The sequence below is a fragment of the Taudactylus pleione genome, unplaced genomic scaffold (genome assembly GCF_031769625.1).
Source record: "Taudactylus pleione unplaced genomic scaffold, aTauple2 ptg000199l, whole genome shotgun sequence".
Taxonomy (NCBI): Eukaryota; Metazoa; Chordata; class Amphibia; order Anura; family Myobatrachidae; genus Taudactylus; species Taudactylus pleione.
The window spans coordinates 7,772,511-7,792,506 of record NW_028284601.1 but is presented as its reverse complement, the minus strand read 5'-3'; the positions used below and the strand labels follow the sequence as shown (position 1 = coordinate 7,792,506).

Below are 19,996 nucleotides of genomic sequence, written 5' to 3'. Positions count from 1 at the left end.
AGGTTCCCAAATGCAGTCCTCAAGGGTCCCCAACAGTTCAGGTTTGTAGCGATATCCATGGTTGAGCACAGGTGGTTAAATCAAATTGACTGAGGCACTAATTAAGTCACCTGTGCTCAACCATGTAAATCTCTAAAACCTGAACTGTTGGGGAGACTTGAGGACCGTATTTGGGAACCTCTGATCTAATAAATAAATTAAAGTGCGAAGGCAGCAATGGCAGATAAAAGTGGACTTGTACTCCACACACAGTTGCATGGACCATTATTTATGGCATTGCAGCTAATCAAGTCACTAGGATCCAGCTGTGCCACTAGGGTATAAATAAATATCCTAAAGAGGGCAACGCATGCAATCCTTACACTGGTGTTCAAAGGAGGTCCAAGCCCTGATAGTTCAACAAACAGCATGGAGCTAAGGGCCTGAATCAGCAAGGATTGCAATTGCAAAGCTGCTTACGATCCATGCGATCCATGCAAATGCAGCAGGAGGTGTATAACACATCAGCGATCCCAGCACTGCGATAGAGGTGGTGGATGGCGCCAGGCGGCCGCCCAGCTGAGTAAGCCCCAGCTTACTCAGGCGGCTTGCGAGCCCAGCAGACTCTGTACGTCCGTGCAGTCTCTGGGCTGCCACTCCCGGAAAATGGGGAGGTCACGCCCCGTTTCCGAGAGCTCGCCGTCCGACCCCGCCCCCGCACCGCCCCTTAAATGCCTGTCAATCAGGCAGAGGCATTAAAGGGCTAGCGTGCGTGTTAGCAGGACCCATTCTGCACACTCGCAGAATGGGCACTGCGCAAGCGCAGATTTCCGTTAATCGAGAATCTGCGTTCAGCAGTGCACTTGTGTGCACTGCTGAATTAGCCCCAAACCCTTCTTCCAAAGAATGAGAACATGTGCAAGGAAACTTCTAACATCTCTCCCTCTGTTTTCCATTCACAGTAACATGTTTGGAAGATTTCAATCTGTAAGGACAATACACTGAGGAGCATATGTACCAAAGTTATTTTACGGCAAATCCCCCGACAACATCTTCCCATGGCATTAGCTCATAGTATTCTAGGGGCTACTCTATTGTATTTATTTTTGGAGGGTCCCTCCGTGTTGGCCCCCCTGACAAATCTGCAGGCTGATGGACGCGCACGCACAGTATGCGTGGCGCATCCCAACCCAAAAGGAAAGAAGCCATACGCCGGGACAGCACTTTCTCGGAAGCTCTGCGGTAGTCATTACGTCCCAAACCACAATAAAAATGCAGTCGGTGATATAAATACGCCCCTAAATCTTGTGCCCAAACATTGTTGACGGACATCAAGAGCTTTAAATAATGTGTATAGTAAAAAGAGAGAACTAAGGCACATTGATACCATTTTCTGATGCACCCTATGAGCCTGATTGGATGGAGCACGCGGTGTAGATGTCGGACACTAGCGGACAATGTGTTAGGTTTGCGCCTGCATCCAAGTCGTACTGATCATGCGTCCCGATGGTTACCATCGGGGGACACAGAACGAATTTGGATGCAGAGAGAGGCAATTTCGTTGGGCGTTCCTGGGATGTAACAGTGGTCTGGCTAGTCAGACACGGGCGTGATCCTGGCATGTCACGGGCAGCGACTGATACTATTGCCACAGTTGTACTGATTTCAATGGCCATATCCAGACGGATAATATGCACCTCCATAGTTCTGATGCAATGTTCGATTTTGCGGTCGTTGTGCAGCCGAAGGCGCATCTTAATACGCACAGCAGTGGATTAGCACCACAGCTGGTAGGTGTCTCTGTACGAATCCCACCGGCCTTTGCATTAGCATAAAGGCGCAGGCGCAATGCATAAAAAGACACAGTCATGGCTGCATTAGCGCGCATCTCTGAATCAGGCTCTAAGACTCTCTTTTTATTGGTCAATCTGTCAGCATTTGCCCCAGACAATGTACCTGGTTAAAAACACGAGATGCCCGTTACTACTCTGTTCCATTATTGGAGTGGATCCCACTATAGAAATATATCAGGATAATTAGGCTGCTCATGAAATATAACACCAAGGGATATCCGCGGGTGTATGAAATGAGTTTCCTATGTTCTTCACACCAACAGAACACCACCTTAGGCACTCTGGGCCTGATTCAGAGCCGCTCGCGAGCGTTCGCAAGCGGGTCGATGGTGCCCAAGTGCGCAGGCGCACGACGGAGGCATCTCCGTCGTGCGCATGCGCAAGACCCGAATAGCGACGGCCAAGCCATCGTTAAGGGTCTCGCACCAAGGGGGCGTGCTGTCGATGGTGATTGACAGCACGCCCCCTTTGGTGGGCGTGCGGGGGGCGTGGCTGCCCAGACGGAGGCGTTCCCATGGGAACGCCTACCGTCTGGGTCCGGCCCCACTGACACTGACTAGTGATGTCAGTGGGAGTGCTTTTGGCTCTTATAGAGCCAAAAGCACTGCAGGGCTTGCGGCAGCGAGACCCTACAGCAGGGTCTCGTCGCAAGCCCGATGGTCGCGACCATCATTTTGGCCGCTCGCTATAGCTGTGGGTGGTCACCCACAGCTATGCGAGCGGCCAGGAGGCCGCTCCAAAAAGGAGCAGGGACGGCCCTGATTCAGAGCGAGCGCTCTGTCAGAGCGTCCGGCTCTGAATCAGGGCCTCTCTGCTAAATGTATACTAGAATGCAAACTACACTCTTTTGGACATTACATCAGAGCTCACTCCGGGCCTGTCTCAGAGGTGGGCACTGTATGCAGATGCTAGTAGCAGCCCTTCCCCTGGTGTAGTAGCCAGCGTCTGAGTGTGCTAGGACTGAGTCGCCCACTTTCTGCGTCTCTGTACGCTGTAACACTGCCGGTGATTCTTTACACGCCTCAATTAGCGCCTCATGGCTCACACCGTCAACACTTGCACCAGCTTACTGGCAGATGCAGTCTCACCATCTGACTATGGCCTCTGTGGCTGCGGCTGTGCGTCTGGGAACACAGCTACTTGCACTGACACACCTACAACACTCTCATAACATGCCCATGAGGCTGACTTTTCTTGCGTTCACTTCAAGCCACCTCTAATATAGAGAGATCTCCTGATTGGTCATTATTATCAGGACAGGATCAGACAGTGCTGGGTCTCTGTATCCAGGGCAGCAAGCAGAAATTGTGGGGCCCAGTACACATGTAACAGACAGGGCCCCCCTTATCCTCTAACACCCCGGCCTGTTGGACACAAAGTTCTAATGAGCCCTGGTGCCCAGAGAAAGCACATGCTACAGTATGATGCCTCTTCCCACATCCCACATGACACACACATATATATATATATATACATACATACATTTATACTTTAGGACACATATACTTTAGGAACCCTCCAAGAAAGTGAACTTGGAACATCAATCCTCTTACACCACATTCATGCCCTTACTTGAGAGCTCCTTGTCATTCAGTTACATATCCAAGACTTGAACCCAGCACCTCTCACATTGACACATTCAATTACAGGCTTCCTTTGCAGGAGCAGATAGCTCTAAGGTGTCTGACTGTCATGAGAGGTGATGGGTTCGAGGTCCAGGTATGACAGTATTTTGAAATGTGTGTATTAAATAAAGAAGGATGTGACGGAATGCTTGGGGAGATGGCCAGCTAGAGACAGGGAGGAGATAGGGGAGGCCAGGAGATGCCAGGGATAAAAGAAGAGGAAGCTACAAGTGAAAATGATTATAAACAGAAAATTGGCATGGCACCCTCTGCCCTGTGCTGAGGCACATGTCACACCACCCTAGGTACAGCCCTGGCTACTGATGTAACTGCACTTTTTTTAATTGCACTTAATACTTGCGTGTTTTACATAAAATACACCCAACTTTACACAAACAATATAGCTTACTATGATGTTATTAAGCACATCAACAGCTAAAACCTGTATGTATCTTTAAGAGTTTATATATTAGTATAAATTATCTATCCATCTATCTAGACGGACAGGTAGATGATAAATAGACAGATAGTATATGAGATAGATAGATAGATAGATAGATAGATAGATAGATAGATAGATAGATAGATAGATAGATAGATAGATGAATTAGAAAAGGAGGCAATATATAGGACTGTGCTGTATAGAGCAAATAATATGAACAAGCGTGTCATTCATTTATACTCTACTTTGCTAGAGAGAGAGATATTATAATACGATGTGAGGATCTTGGTGAATTACACATTACATAATACATAAGACAGCACACTGGAGGGAAGATATTAGAGGATACAGGGGTAAGTATTGTGGCAGAGGAATGTGAAGGAAGCACAGTATAAGGAGGCAGAGACGTAGCTTGACTTTTTGGTGCCCTGTGCCAGAAAGAGCATTGGCGCCCCCCTATTTTTAAAATAGGGACATAATGCACCCGTATAAGGGCCATAGCCTCATGAGGAAGGGCCAGGGAAGAGATAGGGGAGTCCAGGAGATGCTGGGGATAAATTAAGAGGATGCTACAAGTGAGAATGATAATAAATAGAAAATTGACAGGCCTGAACAGCGCCCCCTGCCCTGCGGTGCCTTGTGCCATGGCACCGGCCACACTGCCCTAGTTACGGCCCTGTTTGGAGGTGTTATACAGTACTGTATGGTGGGACTGGTGATAACAGAAAGAGAAGGGGAATAACTGCTCCTAGCACGGACTACTGGTCACTCCAATCCATCTGCCGCTGTCACATCCCAGTGAGGGGGCTTCTCAGATGATACCGACTTCACAAGGTAGGCACAGAGACACAGCATATCCCATATCATTAAGTTAGACTTTTGTTTTCTTTTGTAAGCTCTAAAACTTATTAATTAAAATACTTGTAAAAAGAAAAAAGGTAGTATTTTTCTCCTAAAATATTACATGCAGGTCCAAAGGGCAATATCGTCAGCGGGGGGTCATGCTGCCAAATGTGGCATGGCCTCCGCTATCGTTCTGCAGGTGCCAGCATCGGCACGTGTATATGCACTTGCCTTAGCCGGGACCCGCCGCAGATGACTTTGTGCTGGGTACACATCATTAAGTTTATACCCAGCATTAGAAAGTGACCTTGCCAAGGTGCAATTCAGTGTTATATGGAGGCTGATCTGGCATTCACAAAGTACTGTCCTTAGAGGACGGTACTATGTCTGGTGGGTCCGCGCTTGTCATTTTTAAATTTTAAGAAGACCGTGGATTCCTGCAAGGAACAAAGAGGACCAGAACCAAAGGGCAGGTGAGTATGTTTTGATCTGGATTCTACTGGAGAAGGGGACAGAACAGCGCTAGGGACAAAGTATGTATGGAGTGTGAGTGCAGGTAAATGTGAGTGAGTGTATGTGTAATAAAAGATTAAAATCTTTTGGTGTGTGTGTGTCTTGTCATTTTTTAAATATTTCTTTTGCAGGTAAACTAGAGGTACTAGCAGGCCCTTAATGCCCCGCATGCTGGTACCAATGGTTTCCCAAGTACCAGCATGCGGGGGAGGCTTGTTGTGACCTCTAGTTCTCATGTAAAGGACAATATTATTTTAACTATTTTTATACAATCAACTCAGCACCCACTGCCCTGGGGTGCCAGGGATAGCCACGGGATATCAGCCCAGGCCTGGGGTGCCCTGGAGAGGGGGAACCCCTTAATTGGGGGGTCTCCACGTCCCCAGGCTTGGGCTGACTAATGTGGGGTGCGAATGCTTTGGCCGGGGGTCCCCGTGAAGTGGGTCCCATGGCCAGGACTGGCTCACACAACCCGATGCTGGTTATACTTTTAGCCCTAGGTATTTTTTTTTTTCTTTCTTTCATTTTTACACTTTATTAGCTTTTCACACACAGAAGCCTTCAAGAATCTCACTAATACCCCTTTTCCACCTAAATTCCGGGTCTGACCCAGAGTTGGAACAAAGGCCCTGATTCAGAGCCGGACGCTCTGACCAGAGCGCTCGCTCTGAATCAGGGCCCACCTCCATAAATATGGAGCGTCCTCCTGGACGCTCGTATAGCTGTGGGTCACCACCCACAGCATATACGAGTGTGCAGGGTGATGGTCGCGATGGTCTTGACCATCGCCACTGCGAGCAGAAGCCTGCGGTTGAGTTTCTCAACCGCAAGGCCAGGAGTGATTTGGGCTCTATCAGAGCCAAAATCACTCCCACTGACATCACTAGTGATGTCAGTGGGGCCGGCTTCTGACGGTAGGTGTTCCCTTGGGAACGCCTCCGTCTGGGAGGCACGCCCCTGGCACGCCCACCAAAGGGGGCGTGCTGTCAATCAACATCGACAGCACGCCCCCTTTGATCAGACACTCCGAGTGAAGGAAAGTCTTGCGTATGCGCACGACGGAGCTCCAACCGTCGTGCGCATGCGCAGTGCAGACCATCGACCCACTTGCGAGCGGACAGCCGCTCGCGAGTGGGTCTGAATCAGGCCCAAAGTTCCTATCCGGATCAGACCCGGAATTTTGCCGGCGCCGACTCGGGATATTCCCGAGTCAGCGCCGCTCACACCGCAGTCGGGTCTGCATAGACCCGGCTTTTGCGGAGTGAAAGTGGTCACTTGGAGATGACGTCATCTCCAAGCGCCACTGAAGCCGGACCAATCGGCCGGCTAGCAGCGCACTCCAGGTCATCGTGACCCGGAGTGCGCTGTTCTCACAGCAGGGTTTCACGGGCTACGCCTGTGTTAAACCCTGCTAGTAACCTGGGTTGGATTGCCGGGTCACTCGACCTGGCTATACAACCCTCTCCCCTTTTACACCAGGGAGCTGCCCGGGTTAACCCTTCAAAAACCCGGGTTTTAGCTCCGGTGTAAAAGGGGTATAATATGTGAAGGCTTCTGTCTAACTTGCATCTTGTAATGAAAGTCGCATTACAAGGTGATAGTTTACCCACAGTTTACCTCACATGCCAGCCAAATTCGCACCTGCAAACTCGCACCCTATTAAATTTGCGAGTTGCAGGACAAACTTGCACCTTCAAAATGTGCGAGAATTTATATAATACCTTGTAGCAGACTCTAACTTGGAGGCATACAATTATAGTGATTGCTCTATCTAATGCATAGGTTCCCAAATGCAGTCCTCAAGGGTCCCCAACAGTTCAGGTTTGTAGCGATATCCATGGTTGAGCACAGGTGGTTAAATCAAATTGACTGAGGCACTAATTAAGTCACCTGTGCTCAACCATGTAAATCTCTAAAACCTGAACTGTTGGGGAGACTTGAGGACCGTATTTGGGAACCTCTGATCTAATAAATAAATTAAAGTGCGAAGGCAGCAATGGCAGATAAAAGTGGACTTGTACTCCACACACAGTTGCATGGACCATTATTTATGGCATTGCAGCTAATCAAGTCACTAGGATCCAGCTGTGCCACTAGGGTATAAATAAATATCCTAAAGAGGGCAACGCATGCAATCCTTACACTGGTGTTCAAAGGAGGTCCAAGCCCTGATAGTTCAACAAACAGCATGGAGCTAAGGGCCTGAATCAGCAAGGATTGCAATTGCAAAGCTGCTTACGATCCATGCGATCCATGCAAATGCAGCAGGAGGTGTATAACACATCAGCGATCCCAGCACTGCGATAGAGGTGGTGGATGGCGCCAGGCGGCCGCCCAGCTGAGTAAGCCCCAGCTTACTCAGGCGGCTTGCGAGCCCAGCAGACTCTGTACGTCCGTGCAGTCTCTGGGCTGCCACTCCCGGAAAATGGGGAGGTCACGCCCCGTTTCCGAGAGCTCGCCGTCCGACCCCGCCCCCGCACCGCCCCTTAAATGCCTGTCAATCAGGCAGAGGCATTAAAGGGCTAGCGTGCGTGTTAGCAGGACCCATTCTGCACACTCGCAGAATGGGCACTGCGCAAGCGCAGATTTCCGTTAATCGAGAATCTGCGTTCAGCAGTGCACTTGTGTGCACTGCTGAATTAGCCCCAAACCCTTCTTCCAAAGAATGAGAACATGTGCAAGGAAACTTCTAACATCTCTCCCTCTGTTTTCCATTCACAGTAACATGTTTGGAAGATTTCAATCTGTAAGGACAATACACTGAGGAGCATATGTACCAAAGTTATTTTACGGCAAATCCCCCGACAACATCTTCCCATGGCATTAGCTCATAGTATTCTAGGGGCTACTCTATTCTATTGTATTTATTTTTGGAGGGTCCCTCCGTGTTGGCCCCCCTGACAAATCTGCAGGCTGATGGACGCGCACGCACAGTATGCGTGGCGCATCCCAACCCAAAAGGAAAGAAGCCATACGCCGGGACAGCACTTTCTCGGAAGCTCTGCGGTAGTCATTACGTCCCAAACCACAATAAAAATGCAGTCGGTGATATAAATACGCCCCTAAATCTTGTGCCCAAACATTGTTGACGGACATCAAGACCTTTAAATAATGTGTATAGCAAAAAGAGAGAACTAAGGCACATTCATACCATTTTCTGATGCACCCTATGAGCCTGATTGGGTGGAGCACGCGGTGTAGATGTCGGACACTAGCGGACAATGTGTTAGGTTTGCGCCTGCATCCAAGTCGTACTGATCATGCGTCCCGATGGTTACCATCGGGGGACACAGAACGAATTTGGATGCAGAGAGAGGCAATTTCGTTGGGCGTTCCTGGGATGTAACAGTGGTCTGGCTAGTCAGACACGGGCGTGATCCTGGCATGTCACGGGCAGCGACTGATACTATTGCCACAGTTGTACTGATTTCAATGGCCATATCCAGATGGATAATATGCACCTCCATAGTTCTGGTGCAATGTTCGATTTTGTGGTCGTTGTGCAGCCGAAGTCGCAGCTTAATACGCACAGCAGTGGATTAGCACCGCAGCTGGTAGGTGTCTCTGTACGAATCCCATCGGCCTTTGCATTAGCATAAAGGCGCAGGCGCAATGCATAAAAAGACACAGTCATGGCTGCATTAGCGCGCATCTCTGAATCAGGCTCTAGGACTCTCTTTTTATTGTTCAATCTGTCAGCATTTGCCCCAGACAATGTACCTGGTTAAAAACACGAGATGCCCGTTACTACTCTGTTCCCTTATTGGAGTGGATCCCACTATAGAAATATATCAGGATAATTAGGCTGCTCATGAAATATAACACCAAGGGATATCCGCGGGTGTCTGAAATGAGTTTCCTATGTTCTTCACACCAACAGAACACCACCTTAGGCACTCTGGGCCTGATTCAGACCCGCTCGCGAGCGTTCGCAAGCGGGTCGATGGTGCCCAAGTGCGCAGGCGCACGACGGAGGCGCCTCCGATGTGCGCATGCGCGAGACCCGAATAGCGACGGCCAAGCCGTCGTTAAGGGTCTCGCACCAAGGGGGCGTGCTGTCGATGGTGATTGACAGCACGCCCCCTTTGGTGGGCGTGCGGGGGGCGTGGCTGCCCAGACGGAGGCGTTCCCATGGGAACGCCTACCGTCTGGGTCCGGCCCCACTGACACTGACTAGTGATGTCAGTGGGAGTGCTTTTGGCTCTTATAGAGCCAAAAGCACTGCAGGGCTTGCGGCAGCGAGACCCTACAGCAGGGTCTCGTCGCAAGCCCGATGGTCGCGACCATCATTTTGGCCGCTCGCTATAGCTGTGGGTGGTTACCCACAGCTATGCGAGCGGCCAGGAGGCCGCTCCAAAAAGGAGCAGGGACGGCCCTGATTCAGAGCGAGCGCTCTGTCAGAGCGTCCGGCTCTGAATCAGGGCCTCTCTGCTAAATGTATACTAGAATGCAAACTACACTCTTTTGGACATTACATCAGAGCTCACTCCGGGCCTGTCTCAGAGGTGGGCACTGTATGCAGATGCTAGTAGCAGCCCTTCCCCTGGTGTAGTAGCCAGCGTCTGAGTGTGCTAGGACTGAGTCGCCCACTTTCTGCGTCTCTGTACGCTGTAACACTGCCGGTGATTCTTTACACGCCTCAATTAGCGCCTCATGGCTCACACCGTCAACACTTGCACCAGCTTACTGGCAGATGCAGTCTCACCATCTGACTATGGCCTCTGTGGCTGCGGCTGTGCGTCTGGGAACACAGCTACTTGCACTGACACACCTACAACACTCTCATAACATGCCCATGAGGCTGACTTTTCTTGCGTTCACTTCAGGCCACCTCTAATATAGAGAGATCTCCTGATTGGTCATTATTATCAGGACAGGATCAGACAGTGCTGTGTCTCTGTATCCAGGGCAGCAAGCAGAAATTGTGGGGCCCAGTACACATGTAACAGACAGGGCCCCCCTTATCCTCTAACACCCCGGCCTGTTGGACGCAAAGTTCTAATGAGCCCTGGTGCCCAGAGAAAGCACATGCTACAGTATGATGCCTCTTCCCACATCCCACATGACACACACATATATATATATATACATACATACATTTATACTTTAGGACACATATACTTTAGGAACCCTCCAAGAAAGTGAACTTGGAACATCAATCCTCTTACACCACATTCCTGCCCTTACTTGAGAGCTCCTTGTCATTCAGTTACATATCCAAGACTTGAACCCAGCACCTCTCACATTGACACATTCAATTACAGGCTTCCTTTGCAGGAGCATATAGCTCTAAGGTGTCTGACTGTCATGAGAGGTGATGGGTTCGAGGTCCAAGTATGACAGTATTTTGAAATGTGTGTATTAAATAAAGAAGGATGTGACGGAATGCTTGGGGAGATGGCCAGCTAGAGACAGGGAGGAGATAGGGGAGGCCAGGAGATGCCGGGGATAAAAGAAGAGGAAGCTACAAGTGAGAATGATTATAAACAGAAAATTGGCATGGCACCCTCTGCCCTGTGCTGAGGCACATGTCACACCACCCTAGGTACAGCCCTGGCTACTGATGTAACTGCACTTTTTTTAATTGCACTTAATACTTGCGTGTTTTACATAAAATACACCCAACTTTACACAAACAATATAGCTTACTATGATGTTATTAAGCACATCAACAGCTAAAACCTGTATGTATCTTTAAGAGTTTATATATTAGTATAAATTATCTATCCATCTATCTAGACGGACAGGTAGATAATAAATAGACAGATAGTATATGAGATAGATAGATAGATAGATAGATAGATAGATAGATAGATAGATAGATAGATAGATAGATAGATAGATAGATAGATGAATTAGAAAAGGAGGCAATATATAGGACTTTGCTGTATAGAGTAAATAATATGAACAAGCGTGTCATTCATTTATACTCTACTTTGCTAGATAGAGAGATATTATAATACGATGTGAGGATCTTGGTGGATTACACATTGTAATACATAAGACAGCACACTGGAGGGAAGATATTAGAGGATACAGGGGTAAGTATTGTGGCAGAGGAATGTGAAGGAAGCACAGTATAAGGAGGCAGAGACGTAGCTTGACTTTTTGGTGCCCTGTGCCAGAAAGAGCATTGGCGCCCCCCTATTTTTAAAACAGGGACATAATGCACCTGTATAAGGGCCATAGCCTCATGGGGAAGGGCCAGGGAAGAGATAGGGGAGTCAAGGAGATGCTGGGGATAAATTAAGAGGATGCTACAAGTGAGAATGATAATAAATAGAAAATTGACAGGCCTGAACAGCGCCCCCTGCCCTGCGGTGCCTTGTGCCATGGCACCGGCCACACTGCCCTAGTTTCGGCCCTGTTTGGAGGTGTTATACAGTACTGTATGGTGGGACTGGTGATAAGAGAAAGAGAAGGGGAAGCACTGCTCCTAGCACGGACTACTGGTCACTCCAATCCATCTGCCGCTGTCACATCCCAGTGAGGGGGCTTCTCAGATGATACCGACTTCACAAGGTAGGCACAGAGACACAGCAGTGGTATTTCAATTATGGCGCCGGCCATGAGCCTATTGGAGCTCGTGGACTGGTAGCCAATCAGGAGCGGCCGCTGCTGTCTTTCCTGATTGGCTGCCATTTCGCGAGCTCCAACTGGCTCGCAGCCGGCGCCATCAACATGCCGTCGTTGCGATGGCAATTTCTCCATGGCTACCTACCGGTACACCAGCTGCAAACAGATGCAGCTCAGTGCAAATTCACACCACTGCCACCCGGGCCACCCTGTCTCTCCGGGCCCGCCAGCACCCCCCTAATGGCGACCCTGTCTGTATCTAATATAGAGAGATCTCCTGACTGGTCATTATTATCAGGACGGGATTAGACAGCGCTGGGTCTCTGTATATAATATAGAGAGATCTCATGACTGGTCATTATTATCAGGAAAGGATTAGACAGCGCTGGGGCTCTGTATCTAATATACAGAGAGATCTCCTGACTGGTCATTATTATCAGGACAGGATCAGACAGTGCTGGGTCTCTGTATCTAATATACAGAGAGATCTACTGACTGGTCATTATTATAAGGACAGGACGAGACAGTGCTGGGTCTTTGTATCTAATACAGAGAGATCTCCTTTCTGGTCATTATTATCAGGATGGGATCAGACAGTGCTGGGTCTCTGCATCTAATATAGAGAGATCTCCTGACTGGTCATTATTATAAGGACAGGATCATACAGCGCTGGGTCTCTGTATCTAATATAGAGAGATCCCCTGACTGGTCATTATTATCAGGACAGGATCATACAGTGCTGGGTCTCAGGGCCTGATTCAGAGCCAGACGCTCTGAATCAGGGCCGGCCTACCTAAAATTGGAGCGGCCTCCTGGCCACTCGCATAGCTGTGGGTGACCACCCACAGCTTATGCGAGAGGCCAAAAAGATGGTCGCGATGGTCTTGACCATCGCCACCATCGGGCTTGCGACGAGACCCTTGTTGTAGGGTCTCGTCTGCCGCAAGCCCGGAGTGCTTTTGGCTGTATCAGAACCAAAAACACTCCCACTGACATCACTAGTGATGTCAGTGGGGCCAGACCCAGACGGTAGGCGTTCCCATGGAAACGCCTCCGTCTGGGCAGCCACGCCCCCAGCACGCCCACCAAAGGGGGCATGCTGTCAATCACCATCGACAGCACGCCCCCTTTTGTGCGAGACCCCGAGCGACGGCTTCCCCGTCGCTCGCCGGGTCTCGCGCATGCGCACGACGGAGGCGCCTCCGTCGTGTGCACGCGCATTTGGGTAACATCGACCCGCTTGCGAGCATACAGCGCTCGCGAGTGGGTCTGAATGAGACCCTCTGTATCTAATATAGAGAGAACTCCTGACTGGTCATTATTATCAGGACAGTATCAGACAGTGCTGGGTCTCTGTATCTAATATAGAGAGATCTCCTGACTAGTCATATTATCAGGACAGGATCAGACAGAGCTGGGTCTCTGTATCTAATATAGAGAGATCTCCTGACTGGTCATTATTATCAGGACAAGAACAGACAGCGCTGGGTCTCTGTATCTAATATAGAGATCTCCTGACTGGTCATTATTATCAGGACAGGATCAGACAGTGCTGGGTCTCTGTATCTAATATAGAGAGATCTCCTGACTGGTCATTATTATCAGGACAAGAACAGACAGCGCTGGGTCTCTGTATCTAATATAGAGATCTCCTGACTGGTCATTATTATCAGGACAGGATCAGACAGTGCTGGGTCTCTGTATCTAATATAGAGAGATCTCCTGACTGGCTGTTGTTATCAGGACAGGATCAGACAGAGCTGGGTCTCTGTATCTAATATAGAGAGATCTCCTGACTGGTCATTATTATCAGGACAGTAACAGACAGCGCTGGGTCTCTGTATTTAATATAGAGAGATCTCCTGACTAGTCATATTATCAGGACAGGATCAGACCGAGCTGGGTCTCTGTATCTAATATAGAGAGATCTCCTGACTGGTCATTATTATCAGGACAAGAACAGACAGCACTGGGTCTCTGTATCTAATATAGAGATCTCCTGACTGGTCATTATTATCTGGACGGGATCAGTCAGTGATGGGTCTCTGTATCTAATATAGAGAGATCCCATGACTGGTCATTATTATCAGGACGGGAACAGACAGTGCAGGGTTTCTGTATCTAATATAGAGATCTCCTGACTGGTCATTATTATCAGGACGGGATCAGACAGTGCTGGGTCTCTATCTAATATAGGGAGATCTCCTGACTAGTAATATTATCAGGACAGGCTCAGACAGAGCTGGGTCTCTGTATCTAATATACAGAGAGATCTCCTGACTGGTCATTATTATCAGGACGGGATCAGACAGTGCTGGGTTTCTGTATCTAATATAGAGATCTCCTGACTGGTCATTATTATCAGGACGGGATCAGACAGTGCTGGGTCTCTGTATCTAATATAGAGAGATCCCATGACTGGTCACTATTATCAGGACAGTATCAGACAGCGCTGGGTCTCTGTATCTAATATAGAGAGATCTCCTGACTGGTCATTATTATCAGGACAGGATCAGACAGAGCTGGGTCTCTGTATCTAATATAGAGAGATCTCCTGAGATGGTCATTATTATCAGGACAGGATCAGACAGTGCTGGGTCTCTGTATCTAATATAGAGATCTCCTGACTGGTCATTCGATGTGTTATTATGGGACAGCCTGTTCTCTGGCAAAATGTGATTATTATTATTATTATTATTATTATTATTATTATTATTATTATTAATAATAATAATAATAATAACAAATATTATTATTATTATTATTGTTATTATCTTTGTTTATGGCAAGCCATAGTGCACCCATGATATATAACCAATCATATATTTCCCCAGCATTATAACAACGTGATATGTAAAATGTAACTTCCTGCATGAATCACCCTTGATATTACTGAATCGAGGCTCCTAGGGGGTGGATAACCGATATTATCTAACATATAATATCTAACAGAGCAATAAGGTACCGGGATATATAATATACACTATCAGATACACCAGTCAAACAAGACAGGCCGGAGCCACCGGGCATTAGCAGAATTGGGTATCATCAGTTACCCCTCCCTACTTAAAGTTCCAGACTTGATTACTGCCAGTGCAAGGAGATAACCAGGGCGGAATATGGGCAATCTCCGAGCACAGTGCAGCAGAGACGGGGTTAATGGAAGCACAGTTGATACATTGTAACAGCCTGATATGTTTCTTATCTTGTCGTGCTACAACATGCAGTAGCTGTGTGCATTCTGTCGCTGGGGTCCTGGCGTCTGCCATCCAGGGACCAGCTAGGGGGCTGAGAGCAGCTGAGTCCCCTGGATGAGAACATGAAGCATCTCTGAATGGAGATTTTTTTTTTTTGTGAATGGCTGGTCACATGACCAGAGGTTCTTTGTGCTGGCAGGTGAGAGTGTGACGGGTCCCTAAATCCCTGCTGCTACTGCTGCTGCTGCTGCTGCTGGACTGGAGACCTGTGTGCTGGCTCTGGCCTCAGTGGCCTGAGGACTGGGGATCACATCTGCAGAGACACACACATGCATGCACACACACATACATACATGCATACATACATTCACACACAGCAAGAGGGAGGGGGAGGAGGGTGGGGAGGAGAAGCCGCTATCATGGTTCCTCAAACTGATCACAGCCCTTTTTTTATGAATGAATCCAGATGCAAATAGGGTTGATTCACAAAAATCTGCCCCTTCCTCTTCCCCACCTTGAACGGCAAAATAGCAGAATGGGTTTGCTCCCCCTCCCACCCGTTCCCATGCATTTCCTGAGTGCACATATATTGCAGCCGAGAAGCAGCAGCTATTTCAGGGCACAATACAAAATAAGAGGGATCTGCCAGATTTGATGCAAATAGCATCCATGCAGAATGACAGGGGGACCATGACAGTCCTATGCTGCTGGGGATGGTGATGCTGCTGTGTTTAATGTATGGCTCTGTGCACTGAGTACTCCCTATGCTATATCACAGCATTCTATGGGGTACCTGGCTGCTGGGGTGGTCAGGCAAGGGGGCAATGATAGATTAAATAAAAGCAAAACTCACTCTCTGTCCATAGCTGATTGGGAATCCAGGAATGGATGTCTCTTGTATCCTGTGATCCTGTCTTGCCAGTGTAATGTGTATGGTGGATAAATGCAATTCCTGGTAGAAGGGTTTATTTCTCATCTCCCCTGTTTTTTTCTCTCTTTCTGCATTTTTTCCTGGGCATCATGATGTGGCTGTTGGAGGCGCAGCCATCTTTCAGGTAACAACATCTCAGATCACCCCCATCCCTCCCTCCTCCTCCCCCCTCCTCCTCTCTGCCTCCTGGGCTGTGTCTGTGCCGAGCTGCACCTGGAGGCTGCTGAGCTGCGATGATCAGCGGGTCTGACTGCTGCTCCCAGCACCGGGGATGGAGAGCTGGGGCCCGGGAGGCAGTGGGGGTGCTACAGGGAATAGGGGGGTGCAAGAAGGAGCAAAAGAGGGGGGGGTGGAGAGACTAGGCAAGGAAGGAGTCTGCACGGTCCTAGCGCTAGGCAGACACAGGGATGCACCTGTTTCTATATAACATGGATAATATAGGAGGACGAGCATCTTTCTGAATGATAGCATGCACTTCTGCAATATGTAGCTTGTTTTGTTTGTTTTTACTAAATACAAACAAACACTATAATAGGGGGGCTGATGGTCCCAATATTATTATCATTATTTTTTTATTTTATTTTATTTTGGGGGGGGGGGCTGACATCTTAAGTTGCTTCTAGTTCTAGACATGTAGGAACATGGCAGTGAAAGGGTGGGGAGGGTAAATTGATCTCACTGCCCTCCACAGTTCGACTCTGGTACTGCATGGTGGTGACATCTGGAAGTACCTATGTTTCTCAGTTCCCACTCATCCTGTAGATTGTGAAATTAAAGTTCTGGGAGGTCCATATCATTGATGTAAAGTTTTTATTTACCCAGATGGTTCATGTGTATATGACGAATGCCATATGCCAAAGCCAAGCTACATATATTACTATTTACATTTATTTAGTGCCAGCCTATTCTATTGTGCTTTACAAAAAAACAGTAGTAAAATGAGACTAGGGAAAAACAGAGACAGAGGTAAGAAGGCCCTGCTCACAAGCTTATAATATTATAATCATCAGATGGCACATCACAGCTCGGGGAGCCAGGGCGGGAGGAGACTGTCTGCAGCATTGAATGGTAGGTCCAGAGAGTGGCATGATCTCAGCCCAGGCTGGCAGTATGGGAGATGGTGCCACAAAGCCATGCCAGTGCGGAAGACAATATGGTGCAGATTTTCTTCTCAACTGTTAAATAATAATTCATGCACTCTAAAACTGCGGGTGGAGGTCCCATGAGACCCCATTATTCAGGGGGCATGTGTGTACTGCGCATCCTGCACCTAATTATAGAAACACATATTGTAGAGAAGCTGGTGCTGCAGGCGTTGGCCAACATTGTGTTACCACACGGACCTATAGGAAGCTGCAAGCTGTCTGCTGTTGGTCCAGCCGGTCACCTGCACCTGTTTCGAGGCCAAATAATGCATGCCCAATCAGGACAAATAGGCCCCATTCAAAGTCCACGGATTGATTGAAACTCTGCCCTTTTCGCAGCAGCAGATATGGACAGTCCCGGGAAAATCAAGACAATTGGGAGGAATGCGAAATGGGCCAATCATACCCCTTTCACATCATAATGCTGGGTTGCACCCGGGATTTTGTTCACATGTCCATCCCAGGTGCGACCCAGCAGAGACCCCTTTGAGACTGGCGACCCGACCTGGCTTATATGAGATCATCTCCAAGCGCTGGATCATCCTATGCTGTGAACGGGACCCAGGTCGCATCGACCTGGGTTACCTGTTCACACTGCATAGCGAGCCAGGTTTAACCCGTGTTCAACCCTGCTCGTTACCAGGGTTGAATTACTCAACCCGGCTTATTTCAACCTGGCCTTTTCACACTGCACAGTTCACGTGCAATAACCCGGGTTATTGCTTGTAGTGTGAAAGGGGTATACGTTTGTGGGGGGCCTCGCCTATAATCCAGCGTTGGACAACCTAAGAGCAGCTGGAGCTGTGACTCCTTACTGTTCTGGGTGGCAAGTTATTGCAACATCCACACACAGTTTATAAAAGAAGCACATTAATATGCACACATAACCTAACGTAAGCAAAAATCAGAATTGTAAATCTGTGACATAAAAAGTCAAATGAAAAGTACTCATATTAAAAATACATAGGCAAAAAGAGGGCCGGCCTGAGTAATCACAGTAATTTTCATGCAGACCAGAGATTGGACGGTGTTTGACTTTAGGGCCTGATTGACAACGAATCGCTATTGTGATCGCAGTTGCGATTACGCAGACAGACCCACTGCGAAAATATGCTAATGACTGCAAACGTAATGCCATCACAGCCCAACATAAAGACGCCCACATCCCCTTACTCACATCCGTAATACCTTGCAGGTCTGAGAAAACATCGGTACCATCAAGTAACATCGGAACCTCACACTCAATCAGAAATTGCTAACCTCATCGCACACAGTGGGAGCTCAAGCTGTGTATGCCATCGTAGTGGATAATTTATGCATGCGCCTGTAACAGTGCTCAAATGCACTGACACGTCTGCATTCCGCCGACCCTTCGCCCCCGTCAACACCCCCAAACGCTCACTTCTTGTCATTCACTCTGCAATGGATCTGCATGGTTCCGTGATCACCATACGATCGCAGTGATACCTTCGCGCTTGCGTACTGCAATGCATGTGCAGTATGCATTAATTGTCCGTTCGCGTGCGTAATCAGAATAACGATCCGTAATGAATCAGGCCCTGAATTACATATGTCCTGAATTCCAGAACCCAACAGCATACTCACAAAATAAAGCATCATTCTTTGTTGCCCAGTGACATATTTGTTTGACAGTCTGGGCCTGATTCAGAGCCGCTCGTAAGCGGCCGCTCGTTCGCTCCGAGCGATGCTCGCACATCTGCGCATGCATTGTAATGCGCATGCGCCAACTAGTCAGTGCGGACGGAAATCGTGTGCTCGCAAAATAGCGAATGCCTGATAATTTGAGTGACAGGATGAGGCGTTTGTGGGTGGTAACAGGGGAAGGTACTTGAAAACGGGGAGTGGAGATCCGAACGCAGGCGTGCCAAACGGTCAAAACGGGCGTTTAATGGGTGTGCATAATTAACAAAGCAGCGTCATCGACCACGTCACTTGGTTGTCTTTTAGCCTGAACTGCTCGTATGATTGCGGTAGGAAAATGCTACCACAAGAATAGCGAGCAGTTCATACGCCTTTCGATGTACTCGATTAATCAAATAAATAGCGGAGATGACGTATGATGCGAGAGGCCAAGGGGCGTCTTTACAAAATAGCGAGCGCATGTTTCGTTCGCTCGCTCAGACATAGAGGCGTCAACATACCGCAAAGAGCGAGCGCTCAATTTAAATAGCCAGCCCCTTTTTCTGAACGAGCGTCCGCAAATAGCGTCCGGCTCTGAATCAGGCCCTCTGTTCCACAACTAGACATATACTACAAAAAATTATTTTCTATTATTTTTTTATTATCTTGTGTTTTAAAAATATGGCAAATGTTTTTCATTGTCATAAAATATTCTTTTCTTTCAGTATACACCGCTCTTTACTGTCCAGTAAGATAGAGATTTTCATGAGAGCTTCCAGGCAGTAAAGGCTGAGAATGCAAATGTAAATCAATTTAAAACACCCATTGAGCAGGTTCACATATGGAATAGGTGTTTTCAGTTCAAAAGCCGCGTACACACTATCCGATTTTGAACGATAACGATATCGTTATCATTCAATTGTTCAAAATATCGGCAAGTGTGTATGTGAAAAACGACCAGCGATGCGCGCTCCCACTGGTCGTTTACGATAACCCCAGTTGGCTGTACATGCAACCCAATCTGGGGATATCGTGAACGCGACGCCAAGTGTGTATACACTTGCCGATGCCGGCACTCCTGCCGGGCCCGCCGATGACGATATCGCCGCATACACACATCGTGTAGTGTGTATGCAGCTTTAGGCTTAGCTCTCTATATTGAGCCCAATACCAGAGAATCCAAACTGGTGACAGAGAGGTCTATTTATCAACATTTGCGGTGTGGTCTGAAACTCAATATTACTTATCGCT

At 48.1% G+C, this 19,996-nt stretch overlaps 1 protein-coding gene across 1 annotated transcript in view; it reads right to left on the bottom strand.

Annotated features, from left to right (window-relative positions):
• Nucleotides 1-16,021, bottom strand: part of LOC148518754 (sprouty-related, EVH1 domain-containing protein 1-like) — a 101,891-nt gene extending 85,870 nt beyond the window's left edge. Inside the window, exon 1 of the mRNA XM_088477182.1 lies at nucleotides 15,882-16,021. Within this exon, the coding sequence (XP_088333308.1) occupies nucleotides 15,882-15,892 (11 nt within the window). The 5' untranslated portion in view covers nucleotides 15,893-16,021. The remainder of the gene's footprint in view (nucleotides 1-15,881) is intronic.
• Nucleotides 16,022-19,996: the final 3,975 nt, after the last annotated feature.